The sequence below is a fragment of the Phocoena phocoena genome, chromosome 11, assembly GCF_963924675.1.
Source record: "Phocoena phocoena chromosome 11, mPhoPho1.1, whole genome shotgun sequence".
In the NCBI taxonomy this organism is placed as follows: domain Eukaryota; kingdom Metazoa; phylum Chordata; class Mammalia; order Artiodactyla; family Phocoenidae; genus Phocoena; species Phocoena phocoena.
In genome coordinates, this window is record NC_089229.1 from 250,974 (window position 1) to 273,894 (window position 22,921).

The 22,921-nt window shown below is 40.5% G+C and overlaps 1 protein-coding gene and 1 non-coding gene across 2 annotated transcripts; one reads left to right on the plus strand and one right to left on the minus strand.

The window, feature by feature from the left end:
- Positions 1 to 317: 317 nt before the first annotated feature.
- SYCE3 (synaptonemal complex central element protein 3) lies at positions 318 to 21,594 on the plus strand. The gene is made up of 2 exons (XM_065887222.1): positions 318 to 453; positions 21,413 to 21,594. Exons 1-2 carry the CDS (start codon positions 345 to 347, stop codon positions 21,592 to 21,594), a joined length of 291 nt encoding a protein of 96 aa, XP_065743294.1. The 5' UTR covers positions 318 to 344.
- Positions 5,058 to 5,164, minus strand: LOC136131712 (U6 spliceosomal RNA). The gene has a single exon (XR_010656437.1). It is a non-coding gene; the product is annotated as a U6 spliceosomal RNA (small nuclear RNA).
- Positions 21,595 to 22,921: the final 1,327 nt, after the last annotated feature.

Sequence of the window (22,921 nt, forward strand, 5' to 3'; positions counted from 1 at the left end):
GTGGATAATGGAATGGACCTCAATTAAAGCAGCAACCTTGGAGAGAGGGAGGAAGGCAGTGATAGGAGAGACTTTAAAGAGCTGGGCCAGGCTATGATCTCCACAAGGGCAGGATTCAGTTTACTGGTGACTCTCAAGCACTGACCCTTCCTGACCCATAGATGATTTAATGTTTATTCCATAAACAAATACAATTGGTGAGTTTCAGTGACCCCTTAGGTCAGGAAGATAAGAGGAGTTAAAGATGACCTAAGTTTTCCGGCTTGGGCTACCCAGCTGAGTAGTGGAGCTAGAATTGAAACACTGGTTTGTCTCACTGCATCTTCTTTCTGTGCACTGCCTAGATGGCTGATTCTGACCCTGGTGAAAGAAACTATGAAAACATGCTGAAAATGCTGTCAGACCTGAATAAAGACTTGGAAAAGCTATTGGAAGAGATGGAAAAAATCTCAGGTAAGATGTTTTCCCAGGCAGGGTACCTTCACCCTTCTTTCCAAGAGCTCAAATCCTCCCTACACTTCTAAGCTCAAATCAAGCGCCTTCTCAACCAGGTCTTCCCTGACTACTTTTCAACTTCTGCACCATATAACTACTGTACCACAAGATTTTACACGAACCTCTGAATATTGCCTTGACTCGTTTTCTGATTATTTTATGTGCGTTTGCATCTTATTTCTGCAAATGGGCTGTTATCTTTTTGAGGGCAGAAATAGTGACTTCTTCTTTTGTAACTGGGCACACAGTACCATACCCAAGCTCAAGTACTCAGCAAATGACAAATTATGTTAATATAACACCTGTGAACAAAGTTGGAACATACTTTCTGTGAATCATTTAAATAAGAAGAGTTCAGAGAAATAGTGCTAAGACTGGCGAGGTGCTGAAATGGGAGGTACAGCCAGTGTAATGAAGCAGCAGTAGAGTTCAACAAATTTCTCCATTTTTGGAAAAAAATGTTTGTCTGTTATTTTATTCAACATGTTTCCACTAAGCGGTAACTAGCAGTGGTAGTGATACCATTATAAGTTTTTAATTTGTTCTTTACTAGTTCAGAATATGTGTAATTCTTATAATTGTGTGAGCCTAAGTTTTGCTAGAGAAAACCATAATGTAAAACAAATTTTAGAAAGCCTGCATACTCTACTCAAATGAAAACAAATTATTTTTAAGGACATTATTAGTTTATAAATAATCTCCATTTATTACAACAGTCTTCAGAAAATTTCTGCTTAGAAATGTTTGCAATTTTGTGCCCATGTACTTGAAAGTCTTATATATACCTTGCTAAAATGTTCTATAATTCATTTTCCACTATAAGTTATTTAATTCCTTCAATCTAATTAAATAGTCTCTTATTTAACAGCATTTACTAAGCACCTACTATGTGCTTTTCTAAGAATACAAAGTTGAATAGAGATGCTCCTTCATTAGAAGAAGTGGGCAGGGGCCAGAAACAGACATCAAGATGACTAATTATAATTTAAATATATAAATTAAAATTAAAGCACATTTTAACTTTATGTTAAAATTATAACCTGGGAAATGCTAATAATGGTGTATACCAAGTACCAGGGAGGTAGAAGAGAAGAAGGAGAGGCTGACTGCCTGGGGAAGCAAGTGAGGCTTTGAACAGAGCAGAGCACTAGGGAAGCAGCAGGGATTGGACAGATGGGGTAGGGCCCGTGGGTAGGAGGAGATAGCCAAGGCTGTGTGCCCGTGTGGGAAAGACTGACATAGTCAAGAAGTCATATTAGTGCATGAGATTCACAAAGAGGCAGGCCAAAGAAAGAAGAGGCTGAAATGGTGAGAAGAAGGGTCTTCAGCGCCAAGCTAAAGAGGTTTACCTTTCTTGTTCAGGTGATAGGGAGCCATTTGGGATTTCAAGGAAGACACTTGCCTTTTGAAAAGATACCTCTGGTAGCAGTGTGAGAGATGGTTCGGAGAGGGAAGACTAGAGGCAGGAAGGCCAATTAGGAATGTTTTGCAGAACTAAAGGCTAAAAAGGGGCTAGCCTTACCTCAGGCTTGGCACTGAGAACAATAAGAGAATAACAGATTTCTGTGATAGCATCTCTTATTGATTTGTAAGAGCTCTTTATGTATTAAGACTTGTTCAAAATTGTAGTAAATATTTTTCCCAGTTTGTTATTTTCCTTTAATTTTGTATTTGAAGCTTTGGTAAACAGAAGTCATATGTAGTAAAAATGTATCAATATTTTCCTTTCAGATTTATTCCCATTACTGTGATGCCTAGAAAACCTTTCCCTAATCCAAGATGAGTGAAATAGTCATTTATATTTTCTTCTACTTTGTGTTTGTTTTTTCTTCTTCTTTTTTTTTTATAAATTTATTTATTTATTCTTGGCTGCGTTGGGTCTTCGTTGCTGCACGCAGGCTTTCTCTCGTTGTGGCGAGCGGGGGCTACTCTTTGTTGCAGTGCACAGGCTTCTCATTGCGGTGGCTTCTCTTGTTGCGGAGCACAGGCTCTAGGCACGTGGGCTTCAGTAGTTGTGGCACACAGACTCAGTAGTTACGGCTCACGGGCTCCAGAGCAGAGGCTCAGTAGTTGTGGTGCACATGCTTCATTGCTCCGCGACATGTGGGATCTTCCCGGACCAGGGCTCGAACCCGTGTCCCCTGCATTGGCAGGCAGATTCTTAACCACTGCGCCACCAGGGAAGTCCTGTTTGTGTTTTTAAACATTTAATTCTAAACTATCTGGTGTGCCAAAGGAGCCAGGCTGTGTACTGCATTTTTATTTAGATTCACTAGAGTCTCTCTTTTTGGCAAATAATTCCAACAGTAATTAAGGTAATAGTTAAGTAAGTTATTAAGTAATAATAAAAGTTAATATTGCTAAGATGATATTACTAAGGTAGTAGTGTTGTAAAAACAATGCTCTCTCACCTTAGAGACAAGGTTGACAGGTGTTTATATGGAAACAAGTCACATAAAAGACTTAGCTTTACAATTTTAAAAATTTGTCTTTTAAGTTTTCTAAGTAAACCTGAAATTGTTTGATAGATTCAACTATTGTATTTAAGCATCTGCACATCCTGGAAGGCTTGTGTACTTCCTTTCTCACAGAAATAAAACAAATGTAGCCTCATCTACTTGGCATGAATGAGGCTTCTGCGGTGCATCATTCCACATCCCCTCCCCTTGGTGCTTTTCCACATCACATTCCTTGAGTTGATGGAAGGTCCATTATTTCCCCTTTAGCTTATTCTTTCCTTCGTTTTAGTTGCACATATTTTCCTCTTTTTATTATTCTATTTTTATATAAATGTTCTGCACAGTTGTCTAATTTGGGGGACAATATACATCTTTCAAATTTTTTCTTTAGCAGTTTATCAGCTGGTGAAGATATGTTTTTATCAACATATAAGCAACCACAGGTTAAATAGTATTAAAACGTTTTGTAAAGTTTACCTTTTGTAATTTCTTAAGTAAACAGTACGTTCTTGGGTCCACGGACTCAAATCCAACGGTTGAGAACAATAAAGTATTTTTCTACCTGAAGTGTAAGCAGCAGAACTATTTTGTCATCGTGTCTCTAGGTCAAGTTAGGGTAAATATTGTTGACAGAAGTGGCATGTTTTGGGGCCATGATGAATCTCACACCCTTACCCTTTAGGTTAAACTTAAAGTGAAGCCCAACACGTAAGTTCTTGGCCTCTGTTGTCCCTGGGAAGGCTCTTGCCCAATTTTTCCAGTGACCACACAGGGCAAGGAAAGTCACCAAACAAGCAGTCATCAACTATCAAAGGCACCAACCAGCAAATAAATGTAAGTGTACATATTTATATGTATTTATATAAATACACATGCTTATTTTAAACTATTAAGTATATATGCATAACTTAAGCAATATTAAAAAGCCAAATCATCTTGACTCCAAGGCTTAAAGTTTCTCTTTCTGTTCTCTTGAACTTAAGTCAACTCATGACCTAGGATACAGTACAAATTTAGCTGTAGAATGCCTTATGGGGGTGAGCCTTGAGAATGTACAATTTCTCAGGTAGAAGGAGAGATTCTAACTTGGTTTCCCTCATCCCCAAATCCATCCCATCCTATCCTGTTAGTTTAGAAGTAATTTCTTTATTACTCATGAAGTTTTTATATATAGTAGAGCGGAGATAGCTAACCTGTTATATAATATGTTAGGTTTTATGGCTTATCACACTGGTTTCATTATTATTAATCAGTGAGTTCCCCTTCATTATTCTTTTTTCTTTCCTTTTTTCTTTTTATACCTATTCTCACATGTTTATTCTCCAGATGAATAATAGATTCATTTAATATTTTATTTGGAATTGTGTTAAACCTATACGTTAATATAGAAAGAATGATATATATATATATTTTTAAAATATTTATTTATTTATTTTTGGCTGTGTTGGGTCTTTGTTTCTGTGCGAGGGCATTCTCTAGTTGTGGCAAGCGGGGGCCACTCTTCATCGCGGTGCGCGGGCCTCTCACTATCGCGGCCTCTCTTGTTGCGGAGCACAGGCTCCAGATGCGCAGGCTCAGTAGTTGTAGCTCACGGGCCCAGTTGCTCCGCGGCATGTGGGATCTTCCCAGACCAGGGCTCGAACCCGTGTCCCCTGCATTGGCAGGCAGATTCTCAACCACTGCGCCACCAGGGAAACCCAAGAATGATGTATTTTTAACATTAAGCATTCTCAGGTAGGAATGTGCTATTTCTCTCCAATTATTCCAGTGTTCTTTAACATGTCTTTAACATGTCTCAAAGGGTTTTGCAATATTTTTCTCCAGATTTTTTTTGCCTTCAATTTTATTTTATTTTTTCCAGTTTTATTGAGATATAATTGATACATAATATTGTATAAGTTTAGATTGTATAACATAATGACTTGATATATGTATATATTGCAAAATGATTACCATAATGCATTTAGTTAATATCCACCACCTCACATGGTTACAAGTTATTTTTTCCCTTACGATGAAAACTTTAAAGATACTATTCCCTTAGTAACTTTCAAATATACAATGCAGTCTGGTTAACTATAGTCATCATGCTGTTCATTACATAAAAATGTGAAATACTTCACAAATTTGCAGGTCATCCTTGCACAGCGGCCATGCCAATCTTTTCCGTATCATTCCAATTTTAGTATATATGCCATCAAAGGGGGCACTCTCCAGAGTTTTCAGTACATTTACTTCTGTGTTTCTGTTCCTATTATAAATGGGGTGTTTTTCTATTTTATTTACTAAATAATTAATACTAGTGTACAGGAAGGCTGTAGATTCTTGGATATTTTGTATTATTCTAATAATAATAATAGTAGTAATTTTATTATTCATAGCTTATGTTTATTGTTTACCATGTATTGGTCTCTTTACCATATGCTTTACACACATTATCTCACTTATTCTTCCTAACAAGTTTATGGGGGAGAGACACTATTATTATTTCCACTTTACATATGAAGAGGAAATTAGAGCTTACAGAGTTTACATAACTTTTTCAGGGAATTCCCTGGTGATCCCATGATTAGGATTCAGCGGTTTCACTGCCAGGGCCCGGGTTCAATCCCTGGTCAAGGAACTAAGATCCCACAGGCTGTGCAACACAGCCAGAATAAATAAATAAATAAATAACTTGCTCAAAGGCACTTGGTCAAACTGTAGTAATATCCAGCTCTACTCAGCCTCTAGAGTCTTCTTTTTCTGTATTCTGAAATTATACGTATAGTATTTGGAAACAACTCTTCATTGAACAGTTAATGGTGAAACTGCTAGAGATAACTTCTGATAACTTTTTCAATTTCTTGTTTGGTTAATGCTTTAAGATTGTGTCAGTTTGTGTATTTCATTTATCCTCCCACTTCATCCATTTCATCAGTATTTTCTAATTTATTAGATTACTGCTATATATAGCATTATAGCATTTTAAAATAAATAACTATTATTAGATAATTGTAATGAATAATCATGTTTATTATTTAATAAATATTAATAATTCATAAGTTGATAATTATTAAATAAACAACGATTTTTAAAAGAAATGTTGCATGTACATTGTTTTTAAAATACAAAGTAAATTCAATTAAAATAGAAAATAACAAGAAAAGTTTAAAATCAGCAAAATCCAGCCACTCAGAATTAACTACTGTTAACACTGGCAAACGTGATTCCAACTCTCTCTCTATGCAAAAACAGAATAATGGACCGATACGGGATGCATAGAGGAATCTTTTTTTGACAGATACACTTTAATGAAAATGGAATCATACTATACAAGCTACTTTTAAAATAAAGAGTACTACCTTTAATTTTACTTAAGAATTTAAACTGAAGTGAAACTGAAGAAATTCTTTACTTAAAATAAATATTTCTTCACCATAAAAACTATACTAAAATTAAGAAAGTTTGTGGGGAAACATTAAGGAAATTAGTGTTATTTCTTCAGTTGTATCTTTTTTTTTTTAGTTGTATCTTTTATCTTTATTCAGGATCTAATAACACTGATCAGTAGTATTTATGCCTTATTAATTGCTATATCCTATACTAAGCACTATATGAATTTGTTCATTTAATCCTCACAACAATTTTTGAGATATAGGGATTGTTATTATCCCTATTTACAAGTAAAGAAACTGAGACACGACTGTCCTTCGTGATACTATTACCTGTATTTGTATATTATCAAGTACAAATAATGTTTACATTAACAATAACATTTACAACATTTACACTCTATTCTGTAATCATAATTCCTAAGGTTGTTGAGACTCACCCATTCTGTATTCAAATAATTCAAAGAGTTAAACCTAGTAACTATAGCTTTGCACATTGTATTCTTTGAATTCATAAATGCTTAAGAATATATCTATGTTTGTAACTGGATGGTAACTTGGTTAGGTATATAATTATTTTCTTTATAACGTAAAATATGTTTTCAGCATTTAGTGGCACTGTGAAGATGTGTGAAACACTCTGCCTCTTAAAAGTGACTTTTCTGCCTGTAAGATTCTTTCTTTATTCTTGTAGTTCTATACTTCACCAGCGTAAGATTGCTGTTAATATGCTCTGACATGTTTCCTAGGACATGTTAGATCTCTAGAGCTGCAGATTTGAGTATTTTTTATTTATTTATTTATTTTATTTATGTATTTATTTTTGGCTGCGTTGGGTCTTCGTTGCTGTGCGCGGGCTTTCTCTAGTTGCGGTGAGCGGGGTCTACTCTTTGTTGTGGTGCGCAGGTTTCTTATTGTGGTGGCTTCTCTTGTTGTGGAGCACGGGCTCTAGGCTCGCGGGCTCAGTAGTTGTGACTTGCAGGCTCTAGAGCGCAGGCTCAGTAGTTGTGGTGCATAGGCTTAGTTGCTCCGCTGCATGTGGGATCTTCCTGGACCAGGACTCGAACCAGTGTCCCCTGCATTGGCAGGTGGATTCTTAACCGCTGAGCCACCAGGGAAGCCCGATTTGAGTATTTTTATAAGATCTTATTCAGTTATCGTATCTTTGGATACTTTTAATTCTATTTATTTGGTTTATTTCTTTAGAAATTCCAGTTATCCATATTGTCTGTCTCTTTTTGTCTTATCTTCATCATCATCTCTGTAATCCATTTTATTTCTTTGTTATTTTCCATTTTACTTTGTGTCAGTGCCTCAAGACTGTCCCCCTGTTCCCTGATTATGCTGTTGTATAACAATTTTCTTGTCTCTTTATTTTCAACCTCAGATGTAGAGAATTGATTTTATCATACTCCTCAGTTTGTGCTACATTATGATCATTGGTCCATGCAGGGCACTACTAGTTTAATTTTTTTATTTATCCCCTTCGGTCCCCATGCTCCATTCCCTTTCCTCTCTCCACCCGTAGGCAACAATTCTAATGTGTATTTTTTGTGTGTGTATGTTCTTGTGAAATGTATATTGCTATTTTATACATTTATTTGAAATTTCTATAAATGGTAAATTTATGTTAAATTTCTATAAATGATTATATATTTTTCGTACTTTTTTTCATTCAGAATTATGTGTGTCAGCTCTTTCCAAGATGCTGTTACTTTCCAATCTGTTACTTTTAAATGTTACAAAGTATGCAATAGTGTACATCATGAGTGGCTAGGCTAGGCCACATGGGTGATAATATAGAAGTTTAAGCTCAACACATCTGTAGGACCTGTGGATGAAGACAGAGTCTCAGAGAAGGGCATATGGGCACGGAAAGCATCTTAATATGCATTTGTTTTTCTACATTCTAAATTAATTGGATTTCTGGGCTTTCTTCGTCCTGCCTTCCCTAAAATTTTATTATTGTTTTAGTAAAACTTTGAGTTAAATGCTTTATTCGTTTATTTTTATTCCTTTTTAAGTTATGAAAACATTTGGAGCTGTGCATTTATCTCTAGATATGTCATTGCAACCCATAAGTACTGATAAATAGTGTTCTTGTTTTTTATTGCTTTTAAGTCACCTTTATTTAGGTATAAATAAATAATAAAATAGATATTTTAAGTGTAATGTTCACTGAGTTTTGCAAAATGTATACACCAGTATAACTAACACTATTGTCAAAGTACAAATTATTTCTGTCTCTCCAAAGTGTTTCCTTTTGCCCCTCCCCAGTCAATTCCCACTCTTCCTTCCCCAGCACCAGGCAACAACTGATATACTTGCCTAGAGTTTCATATAAACGGAATCACCGTGTATACACTTGTGTCTGGCTTCCTTTGCTCACCAGGTCCAGTCAGCATAATATCAATATAATGGAAGAGCTTGATGTCCTGTGGAAGGGAAAGGCAACTAAGGAGCTGGAGAGTCGATATACCTGAATTAGGATAATGAAAATGTATTGTTAGCCTTGTCAGTGGAAACCAAACTGCTTTAGGTGGTGTTTACTAAGAGGTATAGAGAAAACAGCATTTTTCAGATCAATAGCTGCACACTAGGTACCGGGGGGGGATGTGTTAATTTGTTCAAGCAACGAAACCACATCTGGAACAGCAGCTGCAGTTGGAGTCACCACCTGATTGAGTTTACAATAATCCACTGTCATTCTCTCAGACTTGTCTTCTGTACAGGCCAAACAGGCAAGTTGAATGAGGCTGTGGTGGAGTTACCCCCTGCATCTTTCAAGTCCTTAATGGTGGTAATAATCTTGGCAATCCCTCCAGGAATACAGTGTTGCGTTTAGTTTACTACTTTCATAGGTAGAGGCAGTTCTAGTGGTTTCCACTTGGTCTTTCCTACCAAATAGCCCTCACTCTGTGGATTAGGGAACAAATGTGGGGATTCTCCCAGTTGCTGAGTATATATATTTCAATTATGCATCTTGGAACTGAGAAAATTACCATAAAGTGGGTTCAGAAGCCCACTAAGCCCACTGTGAGACAGACCTCAGCTAGAACTCCATTGATAACCTTACCTCCATAAGCCCCTCTTCTGACTGGTAGATCACTACACTGGTAGCGATGTTTTGGGTCACCAGGAATTAATGTCAGTTCAGAGCCAGTGTCTAATAGTCCCCAAAAGGTCTGATATTTTCCCTTCCCGCGATGGGCAGCCCTCCAGCTGCACTGTTGTAGGGTGCCTCTTCCTGAAGCTGACGATCATGTGAAGAGGAAAAATAACTAAACAAGTAGTTCCAACAGATTTCTATGCGTGTTAAGACTGAATAATCTGCGTGGTGCTATGGTAGCCAAAAGTGGAACCTAATTTGATATAAGGAGCCAAGGAAGGCCTCCTTCAGCTAAGACTGAAATATGGACATGAGTTAGCTGAATGAAAGAGGAAAGGAGAAGAGTGAAGAGATGAGAGTTTCTGAATACAGAAAGAATAGCAGGTTTAGAAGGATGTGGGGAAGAGTGAGTTCACTTATGGATATGCTGAGTGGGAAGGGCCAGGTTTTTTTTGTTTTTTTTTTAAGAGATTGTCCAATTTTTTTTTTAATATTGACATATGTCTTAAATTTATTTATTTATTTATTTTTGGCTGTGTTGTGTCTTCGTTTCTGTGCGAGGGCTTTCTCTAGTTGTGGCAAGCGGGGGCCACTCACTATCGCGGCCTCTCTTGTTGCGGAGCACAGGCTCCAGACGCGCAGGCTCAGTAGTTGTGGCTCACGGGCCTAGTTGCTCCGCGGCATGTGGGATCTTCCCAGACCAGGGCTCGAACCCGTGTCCCCTGCATTGGCAGGCACACTCTCAACCACTGCACCGCCAGGAAAGCCCAAGGCCACTTTTATATATTGTCAAAAATATAATCACAGAGCCAATGCAAACGGTATAATGTACCAATATAAACTGGTGTAGCCGTTATGGAAAAGAGTATGGAGGTTTCTCAAAACATTAAAAATAGAACTACCTAGGGGCTTCCCTGGTGGCGCAGTGGTTGAAAGTCCGTCTGCTGATGCAGGGGTTGCGGGTTCGTGCCCCGGTCCGGGAAGATCCCACATGCCGCGGAGCGGCTGGGCCCGTGAGCCATGGCCGCTGAGCCTGCGCGTCCGGAGCCTGTACTCTGCAACGGAAGAGGCCACAACAGTGACAGGCCCACGTACCGCAAAAAAAAAAAAAAATAGAACTACCACATGATCAGCAATTCCCCTTCTGGGTATATATCCAGGAAATTATGCAAGAAGAATGCATTCTGGAGATGTACAGCATCATGACTACAGCTAATATGATATTGTATACTTGAAATTTTCTACAAATGTAGATCTTAAGTGTTCTCTCCATACCAAAAAAAAAAAAAAACCCCACCTAACTGTGAGGTGATGGAAATGTTAATTAGCTTGATGCTGATAATCATTTCACAATGCATACAATATCAAAACATCACATCGGGGCTTCCCTGGTGCCGCAGTGGTTCAGAGTCCACCTGCCGATGCGGGGGACACGGGTTCGTGCCCCGGTCTGGGAAGATCCCACATACCACGGAGCGGCTGGGCCCGTGAGCCATGGCCGCTGGGCCTGCGTGTCCGGAGCCTGTGCTCCGCAACGGGAGAGGCCACAACAGTGAGAGGCCCGCGTACTGCAAAAAAAAAAAAATCACATCGTACACCTTAAATATATACAGTTTTTATTTGTCAATTATACTTCAGTAAAGCCGGAAAAATATAATCCCAGAGCTCAAAGACTGAGGGGTTAAAGCACTGTTCATTCATTCATTCATTCGTTCAACAAACACTATTTTTTAAAAATATTTATTAATTAATTTATTTAGGCTGCGCTGGGTCTTAGTTGCAGCATGTGGATTCTTAGTTGTGGCATGCATGTGGGATCTAGTTTCCTGACCAGGGATCAAACCTGGGCCCCCTGCACTGGGAGCATGGAGTCTTACCCACTGGGCCACCAGGGAAGTCCCAACAAACACTTTCTAAATAACCACCTATGCCAAGCCCTAAGCTCAAGTTGCTTATAATCTAATGGAGAAATAAATGTACAGACACATAAATGCAATATACTATGTTAATTGCTATAATAAAAGGATATTAAAATTTCAATGAGATTTTGGATGAGTGACTGAAATCTGTGTAGTAAATTGTGGAATTTTTTAAGAGGAGGTGTGGAGCATTTCTCTGAAGTATTGTGAGGAGTTCCCCAGATAGACAGGTGGCAGGGAAGGCTTTCAGACAAAAAGAACAGTTTGTGCCAAGGAACAAAAGAATAAGAAAGCTGGTTGGACTTAGGGTTCAATTACTGTTGAATACACTATAAGTGGAAGTGATAGAGAGTAAATCTAAATGAATCATCTGGGGTCAGATCATGAAAGATTTCGTGTGCCACACCAAGAAATCATCCTACAGGCAACGGGAATAACTGAAGAAAGTTAGGCAGTGGAATGACATGAAGAGATAAGTGTTTTAGAAAGATTCTGTAGCAGTGTAGAGGACACTGGGAGCTAGCTCAGCAATGACCTAACCAATAAATACATGAGATGATAAGCCACTGTTAGTGAAAGTCCACAGAAACAAGAGTCAACATATTTACATCTCCAAGGACTATAGATGAGGTCGGATGCAGCCTCCTCAAAATCCAAAATCCTATGAACAGTGAGTTTGAGGCACTTTAAACTTTCATTAATGCTCTCCTCAAAATCTTTACAGTTTTCTAGCTTCCAACAACTGTCGCATTCCAAAGCTACTCTTACATTTTAGGTTTTTGTTACAGCAGCACCATACTCTCAGTACCAAGGTCTGTATTAGTTATCTACTTGCTGCGCTACAAATTAACCCAGACTCGGCAGGTCCAAACAAGAAACATTTATTATCACAATTGTTGAGGGTCAGGAGTCTGAGAATGGCTTAGCTGCGTGGTTCTGGATGTGGTTTTCATGAGTTTGCAGTCAAGTTGTAGGTCATGGCTTCAATCTCTGGAGACTTGACTGGATGCTGGAGAGTCTCCTTCCAAGCTCACGTAGCTGTTGGCAGGAGGCTTTCTATGCATCCTCTCCACAGGGCTGGTCATGTAATAATTTCCCTCAGAGCAAGTGATCCAAGAAATATTTATATATATAATAGAGAGAGAACCCAAGACAGAAGATACAGTCTTTTATCATCTAATCTTGGAATTGACATACCATCACTTCTGCCATAATCTGTTGGTCACATGGATCAACTCTGGCACAATGTGAGAGAACTACAGAAGGGTGTGACTACCAGAAGGTAGGGACTACTGGGGCCAACGTGGAGCTAATTACCGAATTTATTATGTAGAACATAAAACACATCTTATTGGAAATAATAAAGCTTAGCAAGGTGGCTGAATATAAAATCAATGTACAAAAGTTAATTGCGTTTTTATATACCTGCAGCAAAGAATTAGAACATATTTTTTAAGGCACCATTTATAATAGCAACAATAACAGTAACACAAACACGTACATCTATGAATTACCTTGGAAGAAGTTTAACAAGAAATATGCAAGGCCTATATGCAGAAAGTTACAAGGCTTGACTAACAGATATTAAAGACCAAAATAAATGGAGCTATAGCTGCCTTCATGAGTAGAAAGAAAATATAATAAATGTGTTCATTCTCCCCAAATTCCATCCAAGGCTTCAAAGTAGTTCTAATAAAAATCCTAATAGGGTTTTTCATGGAACTTGACAGGTTGACTCTAAAACATTTATTGGAGACTTGGGCTTCCCTGGTATTGCAGTGGTTGGGAGTCCACCTGCAGTGGTTTGAGCCCCGGTCAAAGGGGACCCCACGTGCAACAGAGCAACTAAGTCCGTGTGCCACAACTACTGAGCCTGTGCTCTGGAGCCCACGTGCCACAACTGCTGAGGCCCGCGCACCTGGAGCCGGTGCTCCGCAACAAGAGAAGCCACCACAATGAGAAGCCCGCGCACCGCAACGAAGAGTAGCCCCCACTTGCGGCAGCTGGAGAGAGCCCGCGCACAGCAACGAAGACACAACGCAGCCAAAATTTTTTAAATTAATTAATTTAAAAAAATAAAACATTTATTGGAGACTTAAGAGCCAAAAGTAGCTAAGATACTTCTGAGAAAGACAAGGACAGGGGATTCACCCTACAGTTAGCAAAGTTTATTATAAAACTGTATAATTGACAGTGTCATATTGGCTCAGGAATAGACAAGTTGAGCAGTGGAGTACAACAGAGAGCCCAGAAACAGATACACACACACACAAAATTTTATACATAACACAGGTGACATGGAAGATCAGTGGAGGAAAGAAGGGACTATTTAACAAGTAAGCTGGAAAAATTGGTTATGAATAAGAATAAAAATTTAAAATGGATCCCTGCACACACACAAACACACAGTAGCTTCAGAGTGATGAGAACTTAATTATCGAAAATAAATTTTAAAGTCTGGGAAGAAAATAGGGGAGAATATCTTTGCAACTTTGAAGGTTGGGTAGAATTTTCTAAACAAAAGGCAAAAAGTGCTAAATACAGAATAAAAGATTGAGAAATTGAACTACACTAACGTTAAGAACTTCTATTCATCAAAAGTTGATTTAAAGGTCACTTCCTCAGTGAAGTCTTTCCCGAGCACCCTTCTTGAAATTGCAGATCCTATTTTCCTAGCATCCTCAACCCTCCTTCACTGCTTTATTTTTCTCTTTAGCACCTGTTAACCTTCTAACACACTGTGTAAGTTTACTATAGGCACTATGTAAGTTTCTTGTTATTTAGTATATAATGGTCATGAGAGCAAAGACTTTTTGACATTTTTTCTCACTGCTCTGTCCCCAGAACTTAAACAGGTGCTGACCCATACTAGGTGCTTGATAGATATTTTTTCAATTGAATGATGTGTCTTAACTCCCTGACTTTTTATGCATTTTGAGAAAGCTTGTGTCTTAAGCCTCCTGGCATCTTCCTTGCCTAGTTCAGTGCTAACAGTGAAATCGTATTTGGAATGTGCTTGTTTCCCTTGGTACCCACTTGCCTGGCACAGTGAAGAGAATATAGTATGTTTTCTATATTTGTGATTGACTTTGTTCTCTTCCATGCCTGTCTGCCATAGTGTATCCCCACTTGTTATTTCCTAATGAGTCTGGTTTATTTGTTAGTTTGTTTCTCTTTATGGTTCTCTGGCAGAAAGGTTGACACCATACTTCTCAGTTCATAGCATGTTAGCGTCACTGGCCCATGTAACAATCCTCATTTATTTGTTTATTTATGCTCTTTTTTCTCATTCCTTTTTTTGGTATATCCCTTTTTATGTGTTTCTGTAAAATTCATACTTTTTGTTTTATATCTCCAGCTTGTATCTTACTTTTTAAACTCACGACTATGTTATGAAGACCTATTTGAGTAGCCATGTGTACATGTTATCTATTACTTTTAACTGCAATATAGTATTTATTCCATGGTGAGCCACTACTTCTTGCTTCTCCGTTCTTCCCGGTGATGGACACCTAGATTGTCTACAACTCTTCGTCACCAAAAACAATGCTACAATGAACATCTTCACACATCTATGCTCAAGGACCTGTGTAATCATTTTAGGGGTTACCAGATGACCTCACAGAACGGCTGAGTCAGACTCTGTTCCAACCAGCAGTGCCTGGGGTTCTTAGATCCCACGAGCTCACAGACACTTGATATTATCCAGCTTTCTAATTTTGCCAGACTAATAGGTGTAAAGTGATATCTGATTGTTTTCATTTTTCCTTCTCTAATGAATTCCAGATTCTCTTCAAATGCTTGTTAGTCTTTTGGGTTTCTCCTTAGGGAATGTAAGAAGCAGTGTATCATAAGCAGCTAAGAACATGGACACAGGTGCTTGATTACTTGGGTTAGACCCTGCCTGTGCTACTTATTAGCTGTATGACTTGGGCAAGCTACTTAACCTCTCCGTCTGTTTCCACTTTTGAAAAATGAAGATGATTATAATATCTACATCTAATATTTAAATAAATTTTTATCGAAGTGAATTCACATAAAATTAAGTATTTTAAATAGTTTAAATTAAATGCCATTCAGTGGCATTTAATACATTCATAATTTTGTGCAGCCACCAACTCTGTCAAGTTCCGCGACATTTTCATCACGCAAAAAAGACACTTCGGGGCTTCCCTGGTGGCGCAGTGGTTGAGAGTCTGCCTGCCGATGCAGGGGACACGGGTTCGAGCCCTGGTCTGGGAAGATCCCACATGCCGCGGAGCAACTGGGCCCATGAGCCACAACTACTGAGCCGGTGCGTCTGGAGCCTGTGCTCCGCAACAAGAGAGGCCGCAACAGTGAGAGGCCCACACACCACAATGAAGAGTGGTCCCCGCTCGCCGCAACTGGAGAAAGCCCTCGCACAGAAATGAAGACCCAACACAGCCATAAATAAATAAATAAATAAATTTAAAAAAAAAAAAAAAGAAAGAAAAAAAAAGAAATATGATGATTCATCATTTAAAAAAAAAAAGAAAAAAAAAAGAAATATGATGATTCATCATTTAAAAAAAAAAAAAAAAAAAAAAAGACACTTCGTACCCATTAAGCAGTCACTCCCATACCTCTATTCCCAACCCCTGGCAACCACCAATCTGTTTCCATTCTCTATGGATTTACCTATTCTGGATATTTCATGTAAGAGAATCATATAATATATGACATTTTGTTTCTGGCTTCTTTCGCCTAACATAGTATTTTCAAGTTTCACCCATATTGTAGCATATTATGAGTACTTTATTCCTTTATATAGCTAAAATATATTCCGTGTATTCATCCACTGATGGATATTTGGGTTGTGTCCCAATATTTAACTATTGTGAATAGTGCCACTATGAACATGTGTATACGAGTATTTGTTTGAGTGCCCATTCTTTATTGTTTGGGACACTATGTAGGAGTAGAATTGCTAGGTCATATGGTAATTCTATATTTAGCTTCCTGAAGAATATCAAACTGTTTTACACAATAGTGCATCATTTTATAACCCCACCAGCAATGCACAAGCATTCCAGTTTCTCCACATCCTCACCAACACTTGTTATTTTCCAGGGTTTTGTTGTTGTTGCTGAATTTCTTTTATTGATTTGAAGTAATTTCTTTTTTTTTTTTTTTTCTTGCGGTACGCGGGCCTCTCACTGTCGCGGCCTCTCCTGTTGCGGAGCACAGGCTCCGGACGCCCAGGCTCAGTGGCCATGGCTCACGGGCCCAGCCGCCAGGCAGCATGTGGGACCTTCCCGGACCGGGGCACGAACCTGTGTCCCCTGCATCGGCAGGCAGACTCTCAACCACTGTGCCACCAGGGAAGCCCTGAAGTAATTTCTTGTATATTCTAGATATTAACCCATTATCAGTTTTAAGATTGTAAATTTCTTCTATCATTTGTATGAAAATTTTGTCCATGTTGTCCTTAGTAGAAAAAAATTTTTTGATAACAAGAAATTCACCAATATTTTGCCTTATGGTTTGTGGTTTTGTTTTTGTTTTGTTTTGTTTTTTGTCACAGCTTACCCTTCCCCCTCCCCATATCCTCAAGTCCATTCTCTAGTAGGTCTGTGTCTTTATTCCTGTCTTACCCCTAGGTTCTTCATGACATTTGGTTTGTGGTTTTTAAGAAGTCCCTAGATCACAGGTATTCTTTTGATCTATAAATGTTATTTTATCTTTCATATTTATGTCTTTAATCCATCTGGAGTATACTGTCCTTTTTTCAGGAGACGTATATTTCTGAAGGATTTTTTAGTGTTACTTTCATCATATACTAAATTCCATATACACTTAGGTCTATCTCCGAGCATACTATTTTCTTTCATTGGTCTGTTTGTCTGTACCACACTATGATTTTAAAAAAGGGCTTTAGGGAATTCCCTGGTGGTCTAGTGGTTAGGACTCCGCACTTTCACTGCTGAGGGCACAGGTTCAATCCCTGGTCAGGGAACTAAGATCCCACAAGCCATTCAGTGTGGCTAAATAAATAAAACAGGGCTTTATAAGATGTCTTGATATCTAATAGGGTATATTCCCCCTTTTAGCTGTTATTTTTTTAAGATTGACTTGACTATTGGACCTCTATTCTTTCATATACACTTTTATAATTTACAAATACTGTTAGTTTTATCTCTTACCTTATATCTCTTATTTCTTTTAAATGTTTAAATTCCATTTACCAACATCTTCAATACCCATTACATTATTAGAGGCATCCTTGTTTGATTCCCAAAGGAATTTATCCACAGTTTCTCCATTAAGTATAATGTTTGCTGTAAGTTTTTGGTGTATCACCTTTACTAGGTTAAAATGTCTCCTTCTATTCCTAATTTGTTAGTTTTGATTCTCTGAAATCACAAATAAGTATTAAACTTTATTAACTGCCTTTTTTTGCATTAACTGAGATATTACTATGATTTCCCCCCTTTTATTAATGTGGTTAATTATGCTGATTGATTTTCTGATACTCAACTATCCTTGAATTTCTTTTACAAACTCTACTTGATCATAACATTTTAACACATTGTTAGGTTTGGTTAGATCATATATTAGGATTTTACATCTATTTTCATGTGAGACAGACCTATAATTTTTTTTATATAATATTTGTCTTGTTTTAAAATAAACCAGCTTAGGGAAAATTATGTTTTTATTTTTGCTTATCTCTATTCTCAAATTTTCTGCAGTGTAAATGGAATACTTCTATCAAATGCTTTTCTTAAAAAGTTACACCAGGGGACTTTCTTAGCAGTTCAGTGGTTAAGACTCGGAGCTTCCAGTGCAGAGGGCATGGGTTCGACCCCTGGTCAGGAAACTAGGATCCCACATGCCACGTGGTGCAGCCAAAAAAATTTTTTAAATAGTAATAATAGTAAAATAAAATTTTAAAAAAGTTAACACTAGTCCATACAGTCAGCTTATCAGTCTTCCCTCTTTTTCTTATTTCTGGAATCACTTACGTTAGATAAGAATGAAATGTTCTTCCACAGTTCAGTGGAACTCATCTGTAAAACCATTTGGGACCTGAGATTTGAGGAGGTAGACCTTCACCATTTACATTTTAAAATGTTGATTCTTCTATTTTGCCAGTGATGTGAATTAGCCTGTGGTCTGTAAACTCCAGGCTTATCTTCATCCCTTGATCGCCTGGCTCAACTAGCCTTGTCATTCCTGTTCTCTGCTTCTACCTCTTCTACTGTCAGAATACATCTCCTCACTGTATCCCTCGTTAGTCCTCCCTCTCCTACACAGATTTTTGGAACACTTTATCCTCATCCTTTACTGAACCCTGCATCTAGTGCACATCTTGACCAGTTTTTAAATTTCTGTGTGAGGACCTGGCCCTACCCAGCAGGTTATCAGAGTTTGTGGGGCGAGTCCTAACTAGCCTCTCAGAGTATCTGCTGTTCAGGCCCCTCAAGAGATTAGGACCTTGGCTTTGCTACTGCATAGGCCTTACCAAAAGCCCTCTGAGAAGGCCTGCCCTCACTACCTGGTCTAAAAACAGACTCTTCCTATCCCATTTCTCTGTCACAATACGCGTTGCTTCGCAGCTCCTTTCACAATGTGTAATTGTCTTATATGTTTATTATCTGTCTCCTCCCACTGCAACTAGTATAGAAGCTCACGAGGGCAGAGATGTGTCTGGCCTGTAGTAGACAGCTGTATCATCAGGGCTGCCTTAGCAAAACGCCGACGCAGAGCAGGTGCGCAATAAACATTGAATGAATGAAAAACTCAGGCGACATATATTTCCAAAGGATTTTCAGATGATTGTGAGTCCTTCCTATTCTATATTTTCTTTTTCTTTTTCCCTTGGATCAAATCATAAGAGGGCTATGCACTTGATATAATGTTTTAGTGTCTCATTGAATTGCCTTTTCTGAAGTGTGCTTTGGTACTGTGCCACCAGCTTTCTTTTACCAGTGCCTACAACTGTAGACATAGAAGAATGTCTTTGTATTTAAAGTAGGGATGTTGTCAAGGACATTTTCCATTATGTTACACACCTCTCATGAAATATACCTATAAGGAAATTCTTTCTTGGGGTAAAAGTGTCTTAAACAATGGGTTTGTTTTTATTTTATGGTCACTGAATCTTATAACCGAGCATGTTTCCTTCTCTGCTTTGAGCTCAGGAAACTCAGGACTAGAATTTCAGCTGCTATGTAGGACTATATGAGATTCATTTCTGTGGACTGTTTTGTTTTGTTTTGTTTACCCACCCTAGTTCTTTGTCCTGAATACCTGAATTATTTATTTTATAGTAAGAGTTTCTCCTTTCTTGAGCACCTAATATGTTGGAGACAGGCTACATACATCATCGGTTTAATCTTCACACCAAAGCCATGAGATCCGGACGTTTTCCGTCCTTTACATAAGAGGAGATGAGGTTAGTAAGTTTAAATCACTTACTCCAGGTCACACAGCCAGTGAGTGGAGAGCTGGGAAGCAGACTCTGCCCTGGCTTCAGGTCCATGCCCCACCTGCTGCCCAGGTGGCCTCACATGGTGGTCTACAGGCTTCCTGCACCAGAATTGCCCAGGATGCTTGCCAAGATGCAGGTTCCTGGGCACCATTCCCAACTTGCTACACAAGAACCTTCTTTGAGTTCTGAGAGGGGCCAGTGGTCTACATTTTAACAGGTGTCCCAAGTGGCTCTCATACTTCCAGAAGATCAAGAATCCCTGTGCTAGCTATATATCATAGGCCCTCTGTCTGTTGAGGTGTACTGCACGTATCTCTATGTGTTGAGGTGTACCGCACGTATCTCTGTCTGTTGAGGTGTACCGCACGTATCTCTATCTGTTGAGGTGTACCGCACGTATCTCTGTCTGTTGAGGTGTACCGCACGTATCTCTATGTGTTGAGGTGTACCGCACGTATCTCTTCTAACACTTTTTCCCTAAACAAACAGATGCCACTTTCTATAAACTTCAAGTCTGCCACACTGCTGACCTCGGTTGTGTGTAGACATACATGTGCATTTGTTATTAATCATTCTGCCTATCTCTTTTTTTTTTTTTCATTCTACTTGCAGGATCTTAGTTCCCTGACCAGGGATTTAACCCACGGCCTCAGCAGTGAAAGTGCGGGGTCCTAACCACTGGACTGCCAGGGAATTCCCTGCCTATCTCTTCTTTGGTTCATTTCCTGAAGGACATAGTTTCCCAAAGTATCCAGCATTTTTTAACCCAGACAGGAGAAGTTCTAAGGAGATGTATTTACTGCACAGAGAGACAACCCTGTTCTTCATAGTTCTAAAGGGGAGAACCACACCAGTGGGGGGCGGGTGCTGCAGAGGGAAGAGGTGGGGGTGGGGCTTCTGCACACACCATTGGATTTGTACAGGAAGCACATGTTCACCTATAGGCCCAGGGGATGCGGCCCTCAAGTTGCTCTCAAAGGGAAAGAGCAAGAAAGGTGGTCAGTGCAGTGGTGAGCACCAAAGGACACCTAACATGGAACTTGGCAAACCTTCCCAGAAGGAGGAGCCCCTGGACTGGCCTTATTGAAAGCAGAGAGGTGCCAAGGTGGAGGTGGGCAGGCATCCCAGGCCAATGAGCACGAGATAACCTGAGGCTCTAGCCTTGCGGGAGTGAGAGTGGTCAGCCCTACCTGAGTATGTGAGCTTGGGCAGGGTTATGACTTCTTGGGGGTCACCCGGCAACCACTAGCTGTGAACTGCAGATAGGTAAGGACCTGTGTTTACTCTCATTTTTCCTAACATTTCATGTCAGATTGGCCTCCAACCTTTTAGTGTTGTGGGCTGGTGTATCCAGAAGTTAAGGCTTGTGTGAGATTAGGGAAGGTTCATTACTGCTTTTCGTAGAGAGGAGTTTTAATAGGGTTGTCATGAGCCCTGTAACGCATGGCCGACCCGCTTTCTCTCCTTCGAGTAATTGGGTGACTCAGCACGTCCTGTCCCCAGGATGCTGGGCATGAGCGGAGGCGCCCAGCCCTTGCTGGGGGGCTCCAGCGCTGCGGCAGCCCCCTGTGGCCTGACCAGGGCCTGTCTGGTTGTTGCAGTGCAGGCCACGTGGATGGCCTACGACATGGTGGTGATGCGCACCAACCCCACACTGGCGGAGTCCATGCGGCGGCTGGAGGACGCCTTCCTCAACTGCAAGGAGGAGTTGGAGAAGAACTGGCAGGAGCTGTTCGATGAGACCAAGCGAGCGCAGGAGGCCCGCCCACCCCACACGGCCTGAGCAGGCTTGGCAGAGTAGCAGCGGCCCCGGAACAGGGCTGTGCGCAGAGCTTGTTTCTCAGTAAACTTCTTTCCAAGCACAACCTAAGGGCCCTTTCTGTCCCACCCAGCTGCATAACAAACCTTGTGGACAGCACATGAGAAGGGCGAGATGCAGAGGCTCTCGATGAAGTAGACGTACTCAGTGCCAGTGGTGCCGAACTTAGAATAAAAAAACTAAAAGGGAGCCAGACGGGGACAAACCAGGTCAGAGGGTGGGACAGGCAGCAGTATTCAGTCAGATTTATTTACCTTCCTACTGTGAGTTCCAAAGCGAATAAGGGGGAACATTAGTTATTCAGTTGTGTATTTGGGGCACCAGGCTGGGCACTCTCGAGTGTGTCCTTATGTTCTCACAGCCCCGTTTCAGACAAGAAAAGCAATGTTAGATGTCTCTTCCAATCCACACAGCTAATAAGGGGCAGAATGAGGGCGAAACCCAGGCCTCACCTAGGAAGGGGGCTGGTGGGAAGTGGGGCAGGCTTCTGGAGGAGCTGAGCCGGCAGGAGAGACCCCACCAGGCTGCAGAGGGGTATGAGCTGAGTGGTCCTGCACGGCCTGGGCTGGGGTCTGGGCAGGGGATAGAGCCAGCAGGGCACTTTCACAGACAAGGGTTCTAGGCCCTTGAGGTCAGTCAGACAAAAGAGGGCTTCAGAGCTGTTCCAGGGGAGAGCCAACCAGGCTCCCAGAGGCCTCAGGACAGGTAGAAAGTCCCAGAGGCAAGGATGTTTTCCTGGGGACTTGTTTGCTCCCTGGTCCCCCTTCCCACCCCCTTGAGGGCTCCTTGCCTGGCCTGGAGCCCCAGGGACAGACCCTAGGAAGCAGAATGTGTTCCCAGCCATCTCCTTCCTCGGCTCAGGGGTTGCCAGGCTCCTCAGTGGGCCAAGTCCTGGTGCCCAGGGACACGTCAGGCTCTCGGAGCCCAGGGAGTCCCACAGGCAGGTAATTCCCAGGCAGTGGGGTGGTGCTGTGAGAGAGGATCTCTGTCTGGAGGAGGGTGGGTGAGCCAGCAGAGGCGCTGGGTAACCAGAGAGGGAATTAAGTCCTAGAGGAAGGAAGCAGCATGGGTGTGGTGGGAGGTAGGATACCAGGCTAGGGACACCCAGCGACCAGCTCCCAGGTGCGGGGAGCCTGGGCTCTGAGGGGAGAGGCTTAGGGGAGGGGAGCAGGTGGAAGGCGGAGTCAGGAGGCTTATTAGAACAGAAAAGGAAAGTTGTCCCGGGAACAAGGGCAGAAAGTTCTGGATCACAGCCTCCTCCCTGTGCCCCTCCTGCCCTCAGACTCCGCCC

Bases quoted from the DNA above. Each gene is read 5' to 3' on its own strand.
- SYCE3 (XM_065887222.1), top strand. From the start codon at position 345: ATGGCTGATTCTGACCCTGGTGAAAGAAACTATGAAAACATGCTGAAA. The intron at 454-21,412 runs GTAAGATGTTTT...TGGTTGTTGCAG, and splicing joins AGAGATGGAAAAAATCTCAG to TGCAGGCCACGTGGATGGCC.